The following is a 22945-nucleotide window of genomic DNA, read 5'->3' as shown; positions in this document are numbered from 1 at the left end:
TTTCTAGGAGAGGCTGCTGGCTGGACACATCACCTTCAGCATCAATTATCAGCCAGGAGACATGAGGCATCAGGTAAATGGGTACCTGGTAGTTTTTTCCCTGCCACAGGCAGACACAACCACCATTCCAAATTCTGCCCCCGAACCTGTGATGTAAAGTTACATTTTTCTGAACTGCTTTTGTACTATCATCTTATTTTTAGCTTCTCTGCTTTTTTATTGTGTAACTTAAAAAAAACAAACAAAAAAACCAACCAAATGAAAAAAACCCCAACCCAACCCAAACCAAAACCTAAACCAGACGAAACAAAAACCCCAGCTTTTGCCTTTTCATCTGTTCAGCAAATGAGGATACTGACTTGGTATCAAATTAATTTGGTATAAAACTAATTTCTTTTGAAGAATCCTGTTTTAAGTTATTCAGAACCATTTCTGCTTCTTTCTGTCTCCCAATATGATCAAAGCACAGTATGACTAGCATTGTCCTGAAACACTTTCTGTAACTTCAGCTTACATCTGTCTCAAGAAGCAGCAAATTGATGGCCCATTACTTTTTGCTATGCTCTATGTTCTGTTTCAATGGCTTCATTAGAAGCTGTCGGTGGCTGAAAACAAATCTTTAATTCAGTGATGTATGCCAAATGCTCAAACACCTGACTTTGTAGCACATAACTGAAATGATCACAAGGTCAGGCTAACTTACTTTCAGCAATCTTTGGTCCTTGATATACGACACAAACACAAGGAACATGATGCTGTCTTGAGAAATTAGGATTCAGGTGGCAGGGAGGGTTCTAAACTGGAGAGAAGTGTGTTAGAAAATAGTACACTGAGTTTAAACATTTAGTGTGAACTTAACTGTTCTAAGTAAATTACATTTCAGGCGATGGGACATTAAGAACCGAATTCAGTAAGGTGGGTTTTTCTTAGTAAAACAGCATAACTTGAAGATTATCCATATGGACTCTCTGAGAACCATACTAAAGTAAATTCAATAAATATTTCATTTTCTCTTCTAGAAAATAGGGATTAAGCATTTGATTTTTGATGAAGTAGAAACAAAATGTACTGGTTTAGTTTGAAAAAGCCTCAAATAAATCAGAACAATTTGTATCTTCAAACAGCACTGCACTTCCATCTGGAACAGAGCTGATTTTCAAAGGAAAGGCACACATGTATTCAACCAGAAGCATGAAATATGGAATACCCTTAAATGTGCAGTCAGCAAACCCCATGAGCTTGACAACTTTCACTTTGCTGCTCTTCTTAAAAGCCTATTCTTCTTGTTGTTACAAACCTGAAAGCAGCTGTCCTTGGAAAGAGTCTTAAATTTATCCAAGAGCCTGTAGTGACACACACATCAGAGAAAAGTAAGGGGAGTAAGCAGGTTTGCCTAACTAGTAAAACATTGTATCGTCTTACTCTAGCTGTAATTTCTTCTAACTCTAAGAGTTTTGCTCTGGGTTTTGTTTGTTTAACTCAAAACTTAACTGCTAGAGTTAGGTAAAAAGTAATTTATTGCCTGGAAATTTGCACAGTGATTTGTATTTCACAAGATAAGTAGACAGTTGCATGAGGAAAAACGAAGTCGTGAACAACAACAACCAAAAAAGCAGTAATTTTGGTCCTAAAAACAAATTATAGCACTTGCTAGCTGCCCTCTGATGTTATGTGTCTCTTCCAGGACACTCCAATGAGGACTTCACAGGCAATCTCTGGGCCCAGCTTTTGCTCTTGTCACCATTATGCCCTTGCAGCACCTACATCTGTCTGCAGAAGAACACAGAGTCTTCTGGCAGCAGCTAGTTCCACAGACCTCACTATAACATTAAATTTTTAAATCAAATGCTGCAATTAACTTGAAGAATGTTGAACCCACGGCAGCAGAAGACGTCATGTTAAGACTTCCTTATGAATACAAACTCTGCCTCCAAAGCTTGATAGAGAAAACAGTGACTTGGGAAATGTCATTCTCTCCATGACAATGAAGAATTTTGACCGTGCAGGAAAAAGACACGTAACACATTGTTTTGCTTGCACTGTGAAACTGCGTCATGTTAATCAACAGCATGCACCATAACATGTGTCTTGACTGTGGCAGAAGTCTGAGTCTGAGCTAGTGAAAACAGCTGTTCGATAAAATGTGAAGCAGGACAGTCTCTGTCTATTACGGGTCACGTTCAACCATGGTTCCAATGAAAGCTAGAGAGAAAAACTTGGTGTCTTTGGTTTTTATTTCTTCCTCTCTAGGCTCTTCAAGTTCACACAAGATAAAACATTACCGTTCAGTTGAACACAGTATTTCATAGGGTTAAAACATTTGTCCTATGGTTGTAACACTTAAAACAATTTAGAATTATATCTGCAGATGACTATTTGTGCAATGCCTCCATCTTACACGGTTCTGGTCAATCAAATGCTGCCTCCTTTGGTAAGTGCTCATTTAACAAGCTTTATTTGTATCTAGTTCTTTCCAGAATAATAAAAATACAAAAATCTGGTTCAATGTATTTTTTAAAGTGAGATGTTATGAGTGCTCTAGACTTCTTTTAATCACTAAAAGACTTAGTGTGATTTTCATTTATCCCCAGTCTTTCACAAGTGCTTTTCATTTATCCCCAATCTTTCACAAGAGCTTTTTAAAAATTTTTTTTTATTTTACTTTTTTTTTTTCATTTATTTTCTTTTTTTTTTTAAGCATTGCAGACTGCTGTGTTGGACTCAATCTGTCACAGTCGTTCATAGGGAAGTTAGCAACAAAAAAGGAAAATTAGATTGTATCTCCAATACTTGTAACATTTTCTTACCATTGCAGTAAGGAAGTATCCCTCAGTATGGCATAATATTTGGCTGCAGCTATTTGAGCAATTTGAAGGAAATACTTATTTTTTAACTCTGCAGGGAAGCTTGAAAGTGGTCTAATTTATTTTTTAGTTCTCTTTAATTCACAGGAAGAAGCAACACATTTTTTAAATGTTTATTCAGCTTCAAATATCTCTTCTAAAGATTCCTGTGGTATATTTGATATACATCTTCCCTCATTCCTTCAAATACACTTAAGCTTTGAGGTAATTTAGGACAAAATATAAGAACACTTTTAAAAAATAAAAGCAAGAGATCAGTAAAAAAAAGTTATGCAGGATAAATAGAAAAATATTCTGTCTTCCTCTCACTAAGAATAGTTTCAGCATAATGCACTTCAAAAAGCAAAATAATCAAGTTGTTAAGTCCAACATTAAGTGTATTTGTCAAGCAAAACTGACTTAAGCAAGCATTTCACCTGAGTTTACATTTCAGGGATTGAGCCCATAGCAATAGAGAAAACAAAGCGTCAGGGCAGATGGTCCCATGTCATTCTACCCCTTACTTAGAGGGGTACAGGAAGGAATGGGGGAAAAAAAATTATATATATATAAAAAATTTATATATATATATATATATATATATATATATATATATGTATGTCAAACCTTGCCTTGTTGGTTCTGTGTGGGCAAAAGAGGTCACTCTCTACAGCAGCATCTCTACTCATGCCTGTCAGCCAGTACTGACTCTGCCAGTATTATTTTATCTGCACAATGCAACCTATATCCAGGGAGATTTGGGGAAATTATAGCAGTGGTGTCCTGCTATCCCAGAGGGACCTTTCAGTTTGAGGAGCGCATTCGAGAGACACAAGGCACTTGCTGGGAAGGCCTGAGATGAAACCTGTGAGTTTAGAAGATGGTCCTCTGCCCATTCAACAAGGGTATGCCACATTTCCCCTGTGAGATAATTCCAAAGGAACTCTGATTTAAAATGTGGCACCTTCTCGCACACATGAAGATTATTCCTTTGGAAAGCATGATTTCACCCTCTCATTTATATGCTATATTGGAAGACTGCAATAGTCTAAGAAAGATACTTTTACAGTTGTAAAGATATGTTTTGGGAATGACATAGGAAATGCAAGTTATAGTTCTTTAGGCTGAATCAAAAAAGCTAATCAGAGTCTTCATCATCGAGGTATTCCTCTGCGTTACTTAATGTTCGGACTGTACCTGGAAAGAAAAAAAGTTCTATCTTAATCCAGGATAAAAATCAGGAAAAGTCTCATATTTACAATGCTTGCAAACCAGCACCTGAGAAACCTGATTTCTCTGTCACTTAGAGATGCTAAGGCTACACAGATGGGGCTGTAGGTCTGGATCTCAAAGACAGGGCTAAGCCAGTAGCCACACGGCGTAAATACGTGATTTGGTCTGTTCCTGTGACCTTCAAGAGCCATCTTCTGGCTCATTGGAACCCGTAGAACAGAGCTGGAACTCTTTAATTCCATTTTCTGTATGTATTACCTTTAAATTGCAAAGGAAAGGACGGGTGAGTTGGTTGAAAAACCTCTATGATTTTATTGAGTGCCCAGCTGGCTGCCATTCTCTGCTTAAAATCAAACACATTCCACCTATTCTCTCCTCTCTGTCTTTTCTCACCTAGGGTTTTTTCCTGAATAAATATTTCTTAGATCTACTTATGAGCTTTTGCTATTGAAGGACAGCAAGCAGAAAACAGCAGTATTAAAGTATATTCCCCAGATGTGCAGCAGTGCCTGGAGAACTACATCTACCTTTGGGACTGCACAAAGATAAACAGCATGGGCTTTTTGTGATAGATAATTATTTGGCTACAGGTTTTCAAATATATGGGAATAGGAATACGGATTATATATAATGTATATTATATTGTACTACAGGGAGCCAGGAACCACGAGATCCTAGTCAGTCACAGCTTTGCAATAATGTACTAAAATGAAGTATTAAAAATATCAGGTGCAGGCATAACAAGACTGACATAATTCACAGAAGTAATAACCATATTATCCCAGAAGAAGAAAAATTAGTGCATCTAAAACTAACCTGATCAACTGTTTTGGTAAAAGAAATCTAAGACAGATTTTTTTTTTTTTTCCTTTTTGAGTAGGAGAATCAGCAAAGGAAGAAAGCAAAGCAAAGAAATTGTAGAGTCCTGTGCTGAAGGGCCATACTTCAAGAAAAGACAAATCCTGTTTCTTCTGTATAACAATTGTTCCCCCATTCAGGAGCAAAAATGACAGAGTCTTTTTGCATTTCTGCGACAGGATTTTAATAGCTGTCATTTCTTAGAAAGTACTTCAGTAATCGTAACATTCGAATGCGTGCGTATACATGCAAAACACAAAACTGAACATTTAGGCGGAAGTAAAGTAAGCTTCCTTAGATAAAACAAAATGTTTTATAGACGGACTATGACAGAAGCCATTTCTACACAGGAACAGATTTGAAACCGGGGACAGGAAAACTATTGATATCAGAGTGAATCTGAAAGATAACAATTGTTTCACTCACAGTCACTGGAAATACTGAAATGTAGAATCAATAGACACTGAAGAATGAAATTAATAAAAATAACCAAGAAAACACAAAATACAAGTAAGGTATACAGATCAGCGGTGTCACAAAGATTATAAAAGGCCAAATTAAGACAGAAAAACTAACAGGGAAGTTAATACTGAAACTGCAGATAGACTGAGAACATCAGGTCTTTTATCAAGGCAAACAAGAAAAAAGAGTGTGCGAGAGTACCGGAGACTGATGATAGAGGAAGTTACTAAGGATGAAAAATCAGTCAGCCACAAAACAAAATTAATTTAGAGTGAGTGAGGCAAATGCACTAGAAGCAAAAGATTAGTTACCTAGTATCAGAAAAGGAAACATTAATATAATTATTAGAGACATTAGAACAGAGAATATTCCTGCACCAGGTGCCTACAACTGACAAAGATGAAATAAGTGCTCCTAACAGGGATTAACTAACATTAAAAATAAATATGGAAACAGAAGAAATTCTGCCCTTTGTAACAACTGGTTTCTTCAGAGTCAAAACTGACAGAAATAATTTGTCAAGGTTTTCTGGGAAATCATGATATTACTTCTGTCAAATAGCTGGACAGTATTTTTGCTGCAATTACTCTTCTTGGTCTTCTAAAGCTGCAGTCAGCTTTTCCACCATTAAATCCCAGAGCTACTAACTGCTTACAGGTTAGCATTCCTCTGTTCTCGCTAGCCCTGTGCCAGACAATACAGTTGCTAGTCTGGATACCCCACTGATACAGGCTGCAACTCAGCATGTGTTTTTCATTAATTTCTGATCTTATTTGTAATTCACCTAGGGTTCCCACCTGAAATTCAGCCTCCTGAAAGCTACAGATGACATTAATTATGCAATACTGAACAAGTAAGTCTCTGCTATGCTTTTAAAAATATCCTTGTATCTCTTTAAATCTTTTGTACATGGACACTGTGCTATTAGGAGAGATGAACGCAAGTGGGGGCAGTGAGACTATTTTGATAAAGCATTCTTTCTTTATTTCTCTATTAGAGAGCCACTCAGAGAGACATAGGAATAAGAAATTTAAAATCATTAGCAGTAAGAAAACAAAAGAAGACCATCTGTTAGTGTTTGGCTTAGTTTGGAGGAACAGACAGGCATAAGGGAGAACACACCACATCATTTTACTCTCGTACCTTGTCCCTTGTGGTATACTGCTTTTAAAGTACTTCCCATCCTTGCTTGCTTTCTGTCTCTCCACTCTGAAGCGCCTGTCTTCCATTTCTTTCCCTTTCCTTACTATTTCACATCTTCTGAACTCTTTCGCCCCTTGCTAACACCAGATGGCATTTTGTGTGGTCAGTAACACTGAATGTGATAAACCACAGGTCTCTATCACAGCTCTGCTGAATTAATCCTCACAAGTGAACTCTTCCAAACACAACCCTTAGCCCATGTAGCCCACAAGTGGTTTTAGGGCTATGAACATATTGATATTTGGTTGAAAAATTAAGTGTCCTCTAAAACCAAAAAATGTATCAGAATAAAAAAGAAAATCAAAAATACCTGCACTCTGTTTCTTCTTAAGCAGGGAAGCGCAAGCTGCATTGGTTGCCATATCTAAAGCCAGTTTCTTCTCATTGTTCTTCAGATCTGTTCTTGCCCCTTTATAATAGAAAATTTTCATCATGAATCACTGTCCCAGCTATCTCTTGAGCAATGGTATTATGATACAAGTTTCAGCAGCATGAGTCGACCAGTAATGGACAAGGGAATCTCATCTGTGGACCATTCAGAAGCATACTAAGAGCTATGGATGCTCTTCCATGAGCTAGAGTTGGCTGGGGAACTTGCTGGCTGCTCTACCTTTCCAGGAAGCAGATGTCATTGCTGTTCTGGGGTTAAGTGCCTAATTTTGTCTGCAAAGCAGGATGAAATTTATCTTGAGCAGGTGAGATGTCTACTTTCCAAACAGCTGCCAGAATTTTCTGCAAGGCTTATAAAGTCAGGCAGGTAAGCTGGCTAAGGATTTTACCTGAGTTACAGCAAAACACTTAAAAAAAATACAGATTAATAAACATTCAGGAATCTAGTCTGCCACATAAATTGTTGAAATCTTGGTGAAGATCTTTACCCTTTGCCAGCAGCATCTCTACAATATCTGCATAACCTTTCCATGCAGCAGCATGCAAAGCTGTGTCTCCCAATTTGTTCTGTGGAGTTAGAGGGAAAAGCAACAGGATTAAAATACAGCAAAAAAACTTTCAGCTTGTACCAAGGATTAATAACACCACACCTCTACTGTAGAGGTCTGTTGGTTTAACTTACCTGTTGGTTTAACTCTAGATTTGCCTGGGTAAACAGAACATCCACTATATCTGCAGAAAACAGGGAGTGGGAAAATAAAAAATTATGGAAACAAATGGGATTTTTTGCATTTGTAGGATAAATTTTGTCTAAGATTCAATGAAAGAGACATCCAATCAGCTAATGAAAATCTGTAACAGTCAGACAGCATTGAGCAACCAACCATCAGTCACAAAGAAACGCTACTGCATAAAATAGCCAAAACAATACAGTACTTCTTTTTGGTTTGTCCTGCTTTCCACTCTGCTTCTAAATGTTACACTGATTTGAATGTCTGCTTCAACAGCAACAACAAAACACAGAGCATTTGATGGAGCTGAACTTCCCTTCAGCTTTAACTTTTAAAAGAACCAGAATGACATTTAAAAAATCCTGTCTTTATTACTTAGTACTGCAATTTTAGCAATCAGTCTAACAAGCAGATGAAGAAAACCATTGAACAGTTATTTCAAATTAACTCTGTTACCTTTGTGGCCTCCATGGCACGCCCAGTACAAAGCTGTGTTTCCAGCTTTGTCTAAGCCATTGACTCCAACTCGATTATCCAAACACTCTCTCAACCAGCTCAGGTTGCCTGAAAGACAAATTCAGTGTTTATCATTTTGTTTTCTTTGAAAAATTAACAGAACCATTAAAGGCACATTGTTCTTTCTGAAGGGTGTGAGCCCTCCTATGAATTTATTAGGAGAAAAAGCGTTTAGCACCAACACCTACAATTCATAAAACAACCAAAGTCATAACAAACATTATTTTCTTCCACTCCACACTTTTACTGTGTATACAATCACAGAGTGGCAATTCTTTCAGGCTGTAAACCAGCTCAGCTTCTGAAAGCTGCAAAACTTAACAGATAACTTGTTCAAGATACCAGACAACCAAAACAGACAGGACATATTCATTCTAAATATATTATTATTTTGAAAGAAAGCAAACAAATCATCCTTCAGCATTATACAACTAAAACTCTAATCACACTTACCACGTTTGGCAGCTTCATGCAGTGGGTTATCAATAGACTCAGCTTGCTCTGCCACTGAAATGAAAAAGAGAGTAAATTCTAACTACTTATGAAACTGCACAGATATTTCACACCTGTGTGGAAATAAACCTTTGATTTATTCCAGAAGAACCAGTAATACATATTTTACTCTAACGTGAAAGGAGATTTGTGACTGATGGACTAGTCAGATGCACTTCAATTTCCTGTGTATGGGAAAGCAATTCAGAGAAGAGCTTGTGAAAACTTCGAAGAACAGCATCAAATTGATAAGCAGTTGCAAGCCACTGGGAATCTGGAAATATTTCATCTCTGTTGTTACTTCTCTTTCTACACTTGTAAGATGGTTTTGAGAGGCTGCATTTGGCTAGGCTTTAAACCTACAGCTTGCCATCTGCACTTATGAGTGAATTATTTCCAAGCGGTCTGTGTAGGGTAACTAGAAAAGTCCACTGTCAATAGGCTTCTTTTTTGGTTTATGGAGATTTTTTATTTTCCCTGGAAAACTGCAGGAGGTCTGCAAAACAAAACTGCTTAAAGAACATATGCAGTGATGGGCAGATTGAAGTTCACACTTCTGTAGACCTCTTCTTAATCTCACAAGCTTTAGGTTTCACTAGAGAGGAGCAGCAAACAGTTCATAGTCACTGTGCTGCTGCAACAGCAAAAAGAAACTGAACAGCGCGGTCTCAAGTGGGACCATGACCTGGAAACACTTTTTTAAAAACTTAGTTTTTAGGTGTAAAACCATGTGACTACTAAGGGTACAGGCAAGTAGGACAGTGTACAATCTGAGATGAGTAGGGTCTCTAAGACCTTACACTGTGGCTTGTTACAGGAGACAATGAGAATGTGAAAAGGTGTTCCTCAGATCAAATCTTACTGTAATCAGATCCAATCCAGGGAAATGATATCTGTATCAGTTACAAGAAATGTTAATGAAACTCTCAAGATTGTTGTGGCCTATCCAGAGCTCTTCTTACTTTGGTGTATATTTCTCCTACAATGCTTTTAATTGCAAGATTTCACATGTTTATCTCTCTAGGTGTAAGTAAAACAAAACACAAATGCTAGACTCTGATCATTCCGTTACAAAAAAATTTGTGCAAACAGTGAACAGAATCCTAATGCAGAATGGGAGAAGCCAGTGCCAGAGCAGTCAGACACTACACAAGCAGAACATGCCAGTCATACTGAGTGGTGCTTGTGCACAGCAAAAAGCATTAACACTCACCTAATAACACTGTCTCAAAAGCCTAAAAATCACTTTGTCTTCAGAAAATTCTTATCAGAAGTTCAACAATAAGTATTTTTAACACAGATAGCACTGATCCTGTCTTTTCTATTCACAGTCTTTCCAAATGTGTTCCTTCAATCCTAGCAGGTAGAGGTCAACACCCAACCAGACACTCGGTAGTTTCAGACCTGTCTCCACCATTTGCGGAAACATTGTAGAAGAGCACAGGAGATGACAGTGTTTTAATGGTTAACACTGAACCTAGGCAGTCCTAATGGTGGCAAACAGTGGCAGCAGGCCTTTGGGGATTCTGCACAGTTTGTCTAAATCAGAAGACATATTCCTGGTACTCGTCCTTCATAGGGTCGGCAGAGGCTTCTGTTCTGCTTTCACATGAAATTTTTGCAAATCTACAGAGACACCACCACCTTACACCTCTCCACCTGACCTAAAATGGAAGTTAAATTGTTGCTCAAATAACTTTTCAGTAAAGCACTCTGGAAGCAACTTTTCCAAACTATCTTAATGGGAACACAAACTGAATTAGTAAGTTTTTTGCCTTATTTTGAATATTACACACTTGGATCCTGAAAAGAAATTTGAGTATAGGTAAGCATGTATAAATTATTCTTGTATGTAACAGTGGCCACCTCTGAGAGGCGGCAAGAGTAGAATCAGTCTTAAAGTCACAAACTATACTGAAATTTGATGCCATGTTCTCAATAACTGCACCATAGGCTTCTATTAATGTAGTTCTACTAACTACAAGTCAGGGCAGCGAACTGTAGCATTACTACCATAATGTCTCCTAGTGAAGAAGCAACAACATAAAGCAACCACAGTTTCTAATGTATTAGCACTTTTGATGCAATCTGTCACGTGACACTGCTACTCCGCCCACATTTTCCTGGAAGGACTTGGAAGTATTGTGCTGTGTTGTCTGTACACATGGCTTTTCAAAGTGATTGTAGTTGAATCTGAAAAAACAATTTCTATTCAGTCCAAACTGGTATAGGATATTTAATCCCCAAGAAAACAGTGTTTTCTGTGGCTGAATATATTCATTAAGAAGCAACAAATGGCAAACAGAACAGTCCTATTACTTAAGTGGGAAAAAAGCCTCACAAAGGTCTACAGAATTGTTCACAATCTGTTTTAGCTTCCTGTCAATATGCAGGTTTACTTAACAATTCCAGTATTGATTATCTATCTCTGTAAGAAGCCACCCCACGCTGAGTCAGACTTCTCGATCTGAAAGCTACTAAAGGCTGTGGCTGTCCATCCTGTCTACTTAAAAAAAGGCAATATACAGACTGAAGTAATATAGCCAAGACACTGCTAATGAAAAGATCTTAAACACTGCAGTGTGTTCATTGAGAGTGTCAAGAATTCAAGTCAATCACTTCCATGTGCCACCTGTAAAACCATACTTTAGATCCAAGTGCTCTTGCCCTCAAAACTGAGAACTGAGAATTGCTGTTACCTGCACAACCAGAAACATGAACAGTTAGCAAACTGAAGCTGCCTCCAGGTTATAAAAACATAAGACAGCCTGTCCATTGCTGATGTACAGTGCTGACTGCTATTGCAGACGTATTCTGAAACACTTTGGCAGAGGACTGTTAAATGCTAACACTGTGATCAGTTTCTGAAAATAAGTGTATCAGTTATTTTTATTTAGTGATTTCCTTTGATTGTGAATGATCTTACCACATGAAAATATTCTAGACATTACCATAGTTGCTTGGAATTAGTCCAGTTCTCCCTTTGCAAGTTCCTTTCCACCAATTTGTATCACTCTGCAGAGAAAAGTGAAAATATTTTAGAGGGGATATGCTGCATCTCAGAAGTATTCAGACTGTATGGGATGTGTTACACTCACCATGTCTGAGATGTAAATGATATCTCCTTCTTCAAAGTACAGTTCATCTGGCTTTAAAAAAAAAAATTAAAAAGGAAGAGTAAACAAAAATCTCAGTGTGTGCATTTCAGTAAAGCAAATACTTGGATAAAGAAGAGTACATTCACCTCTTCTTTCAAAAGAACAATAAACCTAATTCTCTAGCAACTAGACAATACCCTCGCCGTCTTTCATACTGTAGTTTGACTTGCCTACAGGTAACTTTCTGGATCTGTGATCTTCCTGACAACTAAAGAAAAAGACTGTGGCCCTTCCAACAGAACGTGGTGCACCAAAAGCAGTGAAAAGTATCTTGTGTTTGTTAACTTCATTCCCTTTTTGGTTGGTTCCAGTTCATCATATCTCTTAGTTCTCAATTATCTTTGTTGCCTTTGGAAGAAAAGAAAAAAAGTCACTTAAATTGCTGATCTTAGATTGCAGGTAACTGACACTAGAGAAGAAAGTATGCTGTTTTTAAAAAGGCTGGACTTAAAATAGGAGAGTGATGATTAATCAGACAGTTTTAGTCACATTAAGAACCTATATCCATCAACAGGCTTTTTTACTGAACAAAGACAGTAAGTCTAATAGGTCAACCCTAGTAGAAATGAAGAAATGTTATTATAGACAAGACTAAAACTAAGCTTCTCAAAACCCTAAAATCTAGATGTACTTACCGTTCTGGGCTCAAATGTATACAGGGCCCTGAACACTTTAACCTGCCCTAAAAAAAGAAAAGAAAAAAACAGTATCAGTATCACATCTTCTAAACACAGCATACATGTACAGTCCTCAAATCCAAATAAATTACTTTCCTTAACCCTTAAAGCTGCTTGCTGAATGAATTTATACTATGCCTCCGTCAATGAAAATCATGATGAATAAGACTCAACCTAGCAGCACAGGTTCTGAAGGCAATGGGCCAACTGTTCAGTGAAATGTAAGCTGTCTCTTGTGCACACCTAACACAGTCTTCACAGATCACCATGGAAGTCACCTGAAGTATTGCCAGTGATTTCTGAGGCAAATCGTAGTTTCAGTCACATACACTCTCACGCACTCATACATGTTGTATACATTTTTATTAACAATATCATATATTGTCAAATGATACAAGATTAAGGAAAAAATAAACAAAATAATGACCGATGTCTGCAACATGTTCTCATCCTTACTTCAGTTGTTACTAACTAGGAAAATCATGCAGTAGCACAGAAACCATTGCATGCAAAAAAATGACAAATGGCCATCAAGTCCTATTTATGGAATGTACAACTGACAAGACGTTCTGTTCAGATGTTTAAAATAAGCTATAGTATTTACAATTCCACTAAGTGGGCAATGTTTATTTTAACAGGACAGTTTTGAAAACACCGTCAGCAGCATCCAAGCCAAGAAAAGATAACCTTAATGCAGAGAGGTACAAATTTTATTGCATAAACTGCAAAAGAAGCATCCCTATAAACATTTTTTTAAAAAAACCCCAAACCAATATAGGTACATTTCAAGAGCACAAAGCAGAAAGTATAAGAAGAGTACAGGAGAAGAAACATGTATCTTACATACTTTTATTAGCTGAACTGCTGAAGCCCACGGAACTCGGTGGAGAAATGTATTATGAAGATTGTTCTGTATTGTTTACTTTTAAATATCTGAAGTCTTAAGTATGTAGGTTTGTTTACTTTTAAATATCTTAAGGATGTAGCTGTATTTCAGGGTCCTACACTATACTTTGCATGTTTATATAGATTAATTAGTGATTGAAACAGTATTTGTTGCATCAGGACAATGCATTACTTAGACCACACTTAGCCCAGGCTGTTTTGTATCCTCAGAGAAACTGATGAGCTTACTGTCAAAGGTTAGTACTGTATATTCAAGTGTGCATTAAAAAAATCTGGTGTAGTATAATATACAGAGAGAACTGAGTAATGAGAAAGTAGGTTTCCTTATATCTCAAGAATAAGCCTTTACCTTTCCATAAAATAGAACCATTGCTTGAAATTTTTTTGCCCTTTTTTTGCTAGATGTACTCTTCATTACCCCAGTTGCCAAAAATCGTACCCACAACAGTGATAATTTTCGAAAGTTAACTTAAGGGCTTTAGAACTGTCAGTCTAAATTTATATCTGCTGACAGGCTTGAGAAAGAAGGATGGTACTCAATCATAGAAGCTGACATTTTGCAGCATATCCCACCGTCTTGAGGTGGCTCTTAAAAGATGTTTCAAATACCTCTGGATATTCCTTAGCAAAAGCCATGCCACAGCACATATTTATGTAGTGGCATTTACCAAGGCGTAACTACTAAGCAAAACTTTTCTGTAGTCCTCTGTCTCAGGCTTTTGTGGAGCGACGTGTATGTAAAAGTATAACCATAAAATCAATCCACGTAAATCTTCTAGATTGCTAAATATATATAGAGACTGTATATATGATTTTTCTTCCAATTTGTAACTGTACCCTATGCTACTCCCAGATCTTATTTTTTAATAGCACTATAGATCCTCCATTTGGCTTTACTGGTTCTCTTTCTCACACAACAGCCATTTACTAGACATAAAAGGTCCAAGACTTCTTAGACCTTTGCCTCAGAAACTAAATACCTGCACTGTGGCAACAGCTAATAAAGATGAAACCTTTGTTCTGTCTGTTACCCATACAGAAATGATGAGCAAGAGTGGACAGTAATGGGTCTTAGATCTAAGAGCTTCAGAATTAAATGTCTGAACTGCAGCTGGAGAGAATTTAAACGAAACAAAAAACAAAACAAAACAAAATAAAACAAACAATCAAAAAGAACAAGATGACAAAACAGGATGGGTGACATAGAGTACTGCCCCTCCTCCTTGGCTTTCTTATATAGATGACAGCGAAATGGAAGACAGAACTGCATACTGGTGACTTTAACTATCACCCACCAATTTTCAGGGTTTTATGTAAGTAAAAAGAGGAAATGGACAGCAAAAGGGAAGAATAAGAAATATTAAAAGGGGAAATAAGAAGATGGCAAAAGACAGGGAAAAGCAAGAAATACAGATATGTGTGTCATATGTGTGACCTGTAATAATGTACTGCATCTTTGTCAGTAGGTCATCTAAAGCTATCACACCCTAAGGCAAGGAAAATAAGAATGAAAACACTGATGCTGATAAAAGTCTTGCTGACATGTTGTTTAAACAAAAGGCAATTCGTGCTTGTGGGGGTTTTTTTTGTGTTTTGGTTTGTTTCTTTTTTTTTTTTTTTTTAAATTCTGTACATCTGAAACAGAGTTACTTCCATAAATGTCAAGCTGTGGTGTCACACACAGCACAACACATTCTAAAGTATTTTCCTGTCATCAAATACAAAGTACAGATTCGCAGGTATAGAACTGCAGGTCTGGTTAATGTTGATTTTACAGCACAATACATGGGAGTTAAACACTACTCATTATTGGTACCAGTCTTTTAAATGTTTCTTGGTAAACAGACATTAAGCCTGGTTATGCTCCTGCATTTAAGAGCTAAGAGCAGGACTTCAGCACTTGGCATGGCAATTATTTGTGCCAAATTTTAAGGCAAAAAAAATCAGTCCAGATTATTTAAAGTAACAAAATGTAAGGACGCAAAAGACACATTAAACTCAAATCTCTGTTCTGCAAATACTGACGAATTGTATCTTACTAGGTACATGAGCACCAGTAATCACCTGAAGTACTTTTATCTAGCAATGCCCATCCCTAGGCATGCAGACAGACTTATTAAAGGGTGTCCTTTGGAAGAACCAAAAAATTAGAAAGTTCCTAATGACCTCCTGTGCTCCTCCTTACTACCATCTCTCCACTATGAATCACATTGTATGATTTACGTAGGATGGAGAACTAATACATTAGCACTAATCTGAACTTATCAAATTTGACTGACTGCACCTCCCCATGTACTTCAAGAAGACACAATAAGTAGAATACAGAAGACACAGGTACCTTTTCAGGATTTCAGGCACCAGGTAAACATTAATGATTTTATTCTCAGCATGACTAATGAGGGGAGTACCCCTCTTAAAAACAGAGTAAATGGAAGTGCAGTGCAGTGATGTGTCTCACAGTAAATCTTTTTCTAAATGCAGGGACAAATTTAAATGGTTCTTCTTTTCAATCCCATACTTTAGTCATAAGGTTATCTTTTCCCTTCACATGCAATTTGCATTAAACATGTGTAAAACAACTATCTGACAAATAAAAAAGGTGGCTTATTACACATACTAAACAAATACGACTATTCTTAGCATACAAACTCCCCCAGCCACAACTTGCCAAACCCTCACCCAGCAAAACAACAGGGTAAAGGAGTCAAACTAACAATTCTCTCTAACCAGCAATATAAACCAAATGGTTTATCAGGCTGGGACGAACCTATGCCCTTCAAATTATTTTGGATAACACCTCCTATATACTACTTCTGCTTTTACGAGGAAAGGAAACAGGCAATTCAGATTTCTAATATGACCCTGTCCCAGATAAAGTGCATAAAAGTGAAGAAACTGAGGTAACAGCTTAAAAATGCAGATTCTGATATGTACTGAACTGAAGCAAGATCACTGCTGTGCTTTGTAATACAAAGTAATAAAAAAGAGACCATTTTCTCAAAAAAACAGGAGCTTTTTGTTTCATCCTAGCCATTTTGAGGTTAATTTTTAATTAATTGCAGCATCATTATGAGATGGTTTCCAAGTAAGTGCTAAGTGTTTTCGCAACAAGGAGTTACTGTTTCTCTCACAGTGATGCTTCTTTTTCCCACTTCCTTTCTGTTCTTTACCCCAGCTTCCATCTTTTATGGGAAGGGAGGGGAGGGGAGAGGAAAAGGGAAAAGGGAAAAAAAGGGAAGGGAAGGGAAAAGGAACGGGAAAAGGCAAAGGCAAAAGAAAACAACAAAAACAAAACAAACAAACAAAAAACCAAACCAAACCCACCGAACAAATAAAATGACCCATCCCTGCATGGCATTACTTATTTTGGCATTTGAGTTACGCTGAACTTTCAGCACCAAAGGGGAGGGAAAGCAATTTCATTAAGAGTCAATTTATATTACTTCCTTGACCAAAAAGAGGTACTCAGTGCAAGAGCCATTTATTTTATTTAAGAAAATAACCATGGCAGTAGGCCAATGTTCACAGCAGCTACCAAGGCCTAGCCCCAGTGAACTCATGTGAATCTTTTGTTACCAAAACCATTTTATGATTTCAGGCTCCACCTGCCATTGACAGACACAATCAAATCTCATTGAGGCAAAAAAGATTTTACAAACCAGATGCTGATCCTGATGCAGCATATTTTCATTAGCTACATTTAGTGAGCAGCTCTAGACTACCAAAAAAATCAGAGTAATTAACTTACTTCAGATAAACAGGTTCAGTGGGTGTCACAAAGCACTTTCAGTGCCTGTAATACAGGAAAAGGGTAATCTCTGTACTCAAGAAAAAAAGAATTGGCCACGGTCATCTATAGATAAATTAGAAAACTCAAAGTCTATCAGCTCCTATAAGGGTTCAAGCTAATCCTGGGCTAACTGTCATCAGCCATCTTCTCCCTTGCTCCCATAAGGCTGCACAAGAGCAGCTGAGAATCAGGTACTGTCTCTAGCCAGCTTGATGGAAAACTACTAATTTGAATCCCCATCTGTAACAAATGAGACAAAAAGAGAAAATATGCATAAGATTTAGGATGAGGGCAGGGGCGGAAAAGGACAGTTTGCATGTTCCAGGGCCTATGCTAGTTTTAGAGTCTCCCTCACAGAATATGTGTAACTGGGAATATGAATTTTGATACAAGGTTAGATTAATTTCTCTGAAGGAACCAAGAGGCATGTTCTGCCTCATCTCACAGAAAGCAGGATGGCAAAAGGACTGTGTGTTTGTTTTCTCAATACTGGCCTAAGAACCTTCAAATAAATTACACAACCTGACAGTGTATACCAGCAATTCAAAGTCACAATCTTTTGGTCAAGTGACAATATAAAAGGTAAGATACAGGTCAGAATAATTTGTGATATGCTTGCAGTTTGCCTTAGTAAGCAAAGAGATGTTTGTGTTATGATCTGCATGTCTGTTAGAAGATGTGCAGTTTTATTCAAGGACATTATTGGCCAGACTGAAACATTTTTTTCTGGCTTCTTAGGACCTGGAAAATATGGTGGTTTACACCCAGACCTTCAAGCATGAATAAAAGTAATGGAAATATGTTCTACTGGAGGGCTACTTGTATTATGGCATTTTGCTCACAGGATCTTGCACAGAGACACAACAGAGTTCAACACAGCATTCAAGGACTGCCACAACTGAGACAGAAAAAAGTGGCAGTCCCCACTTTAGAGAACCATCTTCCACTTCTAAGTTGTGCTTGTTAGAAAGGGGAAGTGAACACAGGGCACACAGAAGGGAGGAAGAGAAGAGAAAAAGGGGGGAGGGTATATTAAATAGACAACAAAAAAGCCAAGGTATCTGTTCAGGGACATGCTGAAAAGAATGCAAAGGGTAGACCGTGCCAGTGTAGATGACAAACTGGGGTAGCCCAGGAACAACCATGGACTACACCATTGAGTATCTAAATGGTATTAATATTTGCTTATAGAAAATCAGAATTAAGAATATTCTCACAGAAGATACCTATGAACACAATTTCCCAAATGAATTTTGGCTAGCACAGTTTGATGGTGAAAGCTTCTACCTCTTACCAAATTTATTTCTGCAAAGACACAGAATTTCTTCACTAGTAGGAAGCTTGTTTGTGGCCTCAGCAGCTTGCAGTACGAAGAGGGTTTGGGGTCAGAAATGAAAATTTAAAATTCACGTTGAAAGCAAACTTGGAACTGTTTAATTGTTCCTCTGATGTCTTTTTCACCTTAGAGCTGATGACCACAGCATACTTTTCCACATTCATATGCTCACATCTCCCTAGCTAATAGAAACCTTTCTTTGACTACAGGTCTGCTAAGACCTTAGGCGTGTGACTCAGTGCAGGTCTTCTGCTCCTGTGAATGCTGTCACAGCTTCTACTTTACCTAAGATTTAAGGTGAAGTGAACCTGACTGTGATTCAAATTAAATATTTATGTTCAGAATCCTCTTATTAACTGTGACAACTACTAGTGGCTGGAAAGTCAACAGACCTACTTCAAGGAAGTAACCCTTTATATTATATACGTTATCCTCCTGCCTCTCTTCCTCTCTATTGGCATAATTTAAAACTGTAAATTCCTTGGGACAAAGACTGGTCTTTCTCCATAAAATCTAAATGTTGTGTGAACTCTAGGCCAGGATCAACAAACCTTACTCACTCCATCTGGAGAACATGAAAATAAGTAAAGTTTCTTTAAATATCAATACACCACTTTCATCTCCCCAAAAGCTGTTGCTGCACACTAGGTAAGGCCCTAATGAAAAACACACAATCAGATAGAGAGCACAGTTCAATGAGACAACTAGCAGAAGACAATATAGCTTGCCAAGTTCAAAGGACCTAATAAGTAACTTTTGTAAATAGGATTAACATCCAACACAGAATGTTTAAGAAGTTTATGAACTCTGCAATAAATAATGTAATTTGAGACATCAATAGAATTTTTGAAAGACAGAGGAGAAACCCTACCCTTGCATAACACTGACAGAAAAGAAAGTGTCTGCAATTTTGAACTCCCACTCCACTCCTTCAGTAGCAAGTTTAAAAAGAAAATAGTTAGAAAACAGTAATACAGATCCCCAAGAGAAAAGTAAAGCTAGGCACTTGTTTGTCTGGCGTTTTTTTTTTTTTTAAAAAAAGGTATCAAAACACTAGAAATTAAAAGCCTTCGAAGGCCTCTAAAAACAGTAATTACCCCTTACTAAAGGGAAAACGACAGACTCCAAAATACTAGCTCAAGTGTCAGCAAACATATCAGATGATTGTCTAATACACATTGATGTCAAAATCATCTTTCTGTAACTGAAATCCTAATATGTTGTGCATGCCACAGGATTAATAGAAGAGCCTTCTGTCAGATAAAATGCTCTCATATACTGAAGAAAACCACACTTAAGGCTATAGCTAGTTAGTGTTTCTCCTTTCACACCTCCTTTTTTCCCCACATTTTTAAAGCACTATCTAGTCATGCAAGTCTTATGTCCAACACCCCTATGAAGAACAGTGAACATTCACTGTTTTAGAAAGGATGAATATTTATTTCACTTCCCAGCCACCTGCTATATCTCCTTTAATCTCTACCTAGCCTGTATTCTTTTTTTTTTCCTGAACATGGAGTAAAGGACTACAGCAACCAATGTCTTGTTTTCTCTTCTATTTGTCTTGGACTGCAGCAATGCAGCAGCAAGGCAAGCAGGTCTGCCATTCTCTGACACAGGTCACAGCCCAGGTTACAGACTGGATACCTGATAATAGTCAGTGATGAAAAATTAACACAGGTTGACCAAATGCACTAAGACATTTCACCAAAGCCACCAAAAGAAACATCATTATGCTGCTGTAGCAACTGTTTCAACACTGCAGTTTCTGTATTTATCTGTTTTTAATAAGCACATTTTAACATCTATAATCTTGAGGAATTCGATGACACTACCATAGGTGTAACTGATATCATAGACAAAACAAAGCCAGACATACAACTACAGAAATATTTTGGAGTATGCTAGAAGACAGACTGTTCCTTAAAATGCCTTGAAAAAAAACCCCAACACATTAGCCTCCATAAGACTCTCTTCAAAAATTAGGGATTTGGCAAAATTAATCTTTTTACCCTTAAAGAGCTCTGAAAGCCACTACCTTCTCTTATTCTCTTCCTCTTCCTTCTTCAGCCATTTATTTCTACCCATTTCCGTTTGCTGTGTCAAGTACTCATGCGGTAAACCAGCTCAGCAAGTTCATTACACATAAAAATAACTTAACATAGAAAGTCAGAGCACCGATCCAGCTTGTCATGTCACTAAACGGAATAGAAAGGGGGCGGCAGGGAATGGAAGGGGTAGGGAACCTGTCCTTTTGACGGCAGTCTGCATTTTATTAGATCAAGCATACCACAAAACTGCACACCAGCAAACTAGTGAGAAACACCTAGTATTAGACATAACACATCTGACTCTGAGAGCTGCTGCAGGTCAGGTAGGGCTAGAGCCTTTAACTCCTACAGAATCTTAGGTTAAATTTAACTAATTTTTTTGTAAATCATAAAACTTAAGTATCAACTTAATCTGAAAAATCTACTGTTCTTACGTATTTGGCTGTTAAGAGGCACACCACACCCTTTCAGTAGCCCACAGATTTCCTCAGTATGGGTTTTATGTGAGAGTCCACAACAGCAATCCTTCTATTACTGCCTTTTAATTTCAAGTAAGCTGTTTTCAAAGAGGCTTAGCAAACTGCAGGGCAGAGGAAGGTCTTCCAAGGATGAAACTCTGCATTCAGAGAGCTTTAACACATTTTCTTCCATGGGAAGGTTGAGACTGATGGTTTAAATGGCCTAAATTAGGTTTGCACTTACTTGACTTCAAATTAAAACTTGTTTTATGAGCTGTCTAGTTACAATACTCAAGTAGGTTATGTATTTAATTATTTCTAAAAAAATACTTACTTCAAATAATATTTAAAATATTGATATTCAAATGAATTTAGGGATCAGATAATCATATTTTGGGAGACATCAACTAGTCTTATCTATTTAATTGCACTCACAATGACTATTTAATTTTAAAGTAAGAATTCAACCTTTCATACTGGGAGATGATATGCAAACATGATAAACAGCAATTGAATTTTCCTGATCAATTCCTTATTAAAAACAAAAAACCCAACTCTATATCTAATGGCTTAAATTTTGACAGAGGAATGTATGTTTACCTGAAAGATGCCATTTCTATTCCAAGGTTTAAAACCGCAACTTCCAAAGTTTTTTTCTATCTGTTTTTAGAAAAATGTGTGATTGTTACTGATTTTTTGAAACTGACTTTGCACTAAATTAATCTGAAAAGGCTGCAGGAGCAGGAATTTATGTACTGATAACTAAATGCACTAGAAAGGAAAACGTGCACATCTGCACCAGGATATGGAAGGACACATCGCGGATTTGGCTGCGGGGAGTCCTCCAAGGCAAAGTGGTGGATGCCATGGAAGAAGAATAAAGGAGCTATACTATAAAACCATTTTCGTGCATCAGTGTATCGCTAATCCACGCAATCACAGGGCAAACCTCAGAGTATTGCAACGCCTGTTTCTCAAGAAGTTAAAAGGTTTCCTGTGCAGCTCGGCCCACGCAAGCCTCCCCTCGAAGGCGCCGCTGTCCGGGCACGGCACCGCGCCGAGCGCCCTGGGCACCGCGCCGCGCCTCACCGGACGACGGCCGGGGACGAGGGGGCTCCGCGACAGCCCGCGACACGGGGGTCCCGTCCGCGGGCGACGGCTCTGTCCCCGGAGCTCTCGAACGTCCTCCCGAGCCGGAGCGGGCGCGGGATCCCGGCCAGACACGCTGCCTGCGTGCCGAGGGCAGCTCCACGACCGCTTGCAGCGGGGCCGCGGGCGCTGGGGCCGCGGGAGGGGCTGCCCGCTCCCCGGCACCGAGGAGGCGATGCGGAGGTTAATGGCGGCCCTGGCCCGCTCCCCGCCAGCCGGGCTCCCGGCTCTGACAGCACCGACCCGGCTCCCAGGCCGCCCACGTGTCAGCAGGCAGCGGGCCGCTCCGCGCCCCGCACCGACTTCGCGCGGCCGGTGAGGGGGTGGGGGGCGACGCGACGGGCCGACGGGCCCCTCCCTTACCTGGCTTGGCCGGTTTAGGTGGCGGCTTCGACATGGCTGGGGCTGGGCCGAGCACGCAGGGGGACGCGGCGAGGCGGCGATCAGCTGCCTACGAGCAGGCCCGCGGTGCCGGGCAGGGCGGGCGGCGGCGCAGGCCCTCGCTGGGCTCCCGGAGCGGTGCGCGGCGGGCGGCGGCGGCAGGAAGGAAGGAAGGGACAGGGGCAGGGCGGCCGGGCGGGGCCGGGCGGGAGGGAGGAGCGGGCGCTACAGGCAGCGCCCCCCAGCGGCGGCCACTGGCGCTCCCCCAGCCCCAGGCAGGACTCAGCCAATCCCCGCGCTCGCCGAAGCCC

At 38.9% G+C, this 22945-nt stretch overlaps 1 protein-coding gene across 1 annotated transcript; it reads right to left on the bottom strand.

Moving 5' to 3' along the window:
* Positions 1 to 1527: 1527 nt before the first annotated feature.
* Positions 1528 to 22777, bottom strand: OSTF1 (osteoclast stimulating factor 1). Its single transcript, XM_065657456.1, has 10 exons — positions 22617 to 22777; positions 12522 to 12568; positions 11827 to 11877; positions 11680 to 11743; positions 8690 to 8743; positions 8177 to 8284; positions 7672 to 7721; positions 7478 to 7556; positions 6910 to 7008; positions 1528 to 4040 (listed from the first exon to the last, which is right to left on the bottom strand). Exons 1-10 carry the CDS (start codon positions 22648 to 22650, stop codon positions 3982 to 3984), a joined length of 645 nt encoding a protein of 214 aa, XP_065513528.1. The 5' UTR covers positions 22651 to 22777; the 3' UTR covers positions 1528 to 3981.
* Positions 22778 to 22945: the final 168 nt, after the last annotated feature.

The sequence above is a fragment of the Caloenas nicobarica genome, chromosome Z (assembly GCF_036013445.1).
Source record: "Caloenas nicobarica isolate bCalNic1 chromosome Z, bCalNic1.hap1, whole genome shotgun sequence".
In the NCBI taxonomy this organism is placed as follows: Eukaryota; Metazoa; Chordata; class Aves; order Columbiformes; family Columbidae; genus Caloenas; species Caloenas nicobarica.
This window is presented reverse-complemented; position numbering and strand designations above follow the sequence as displayed.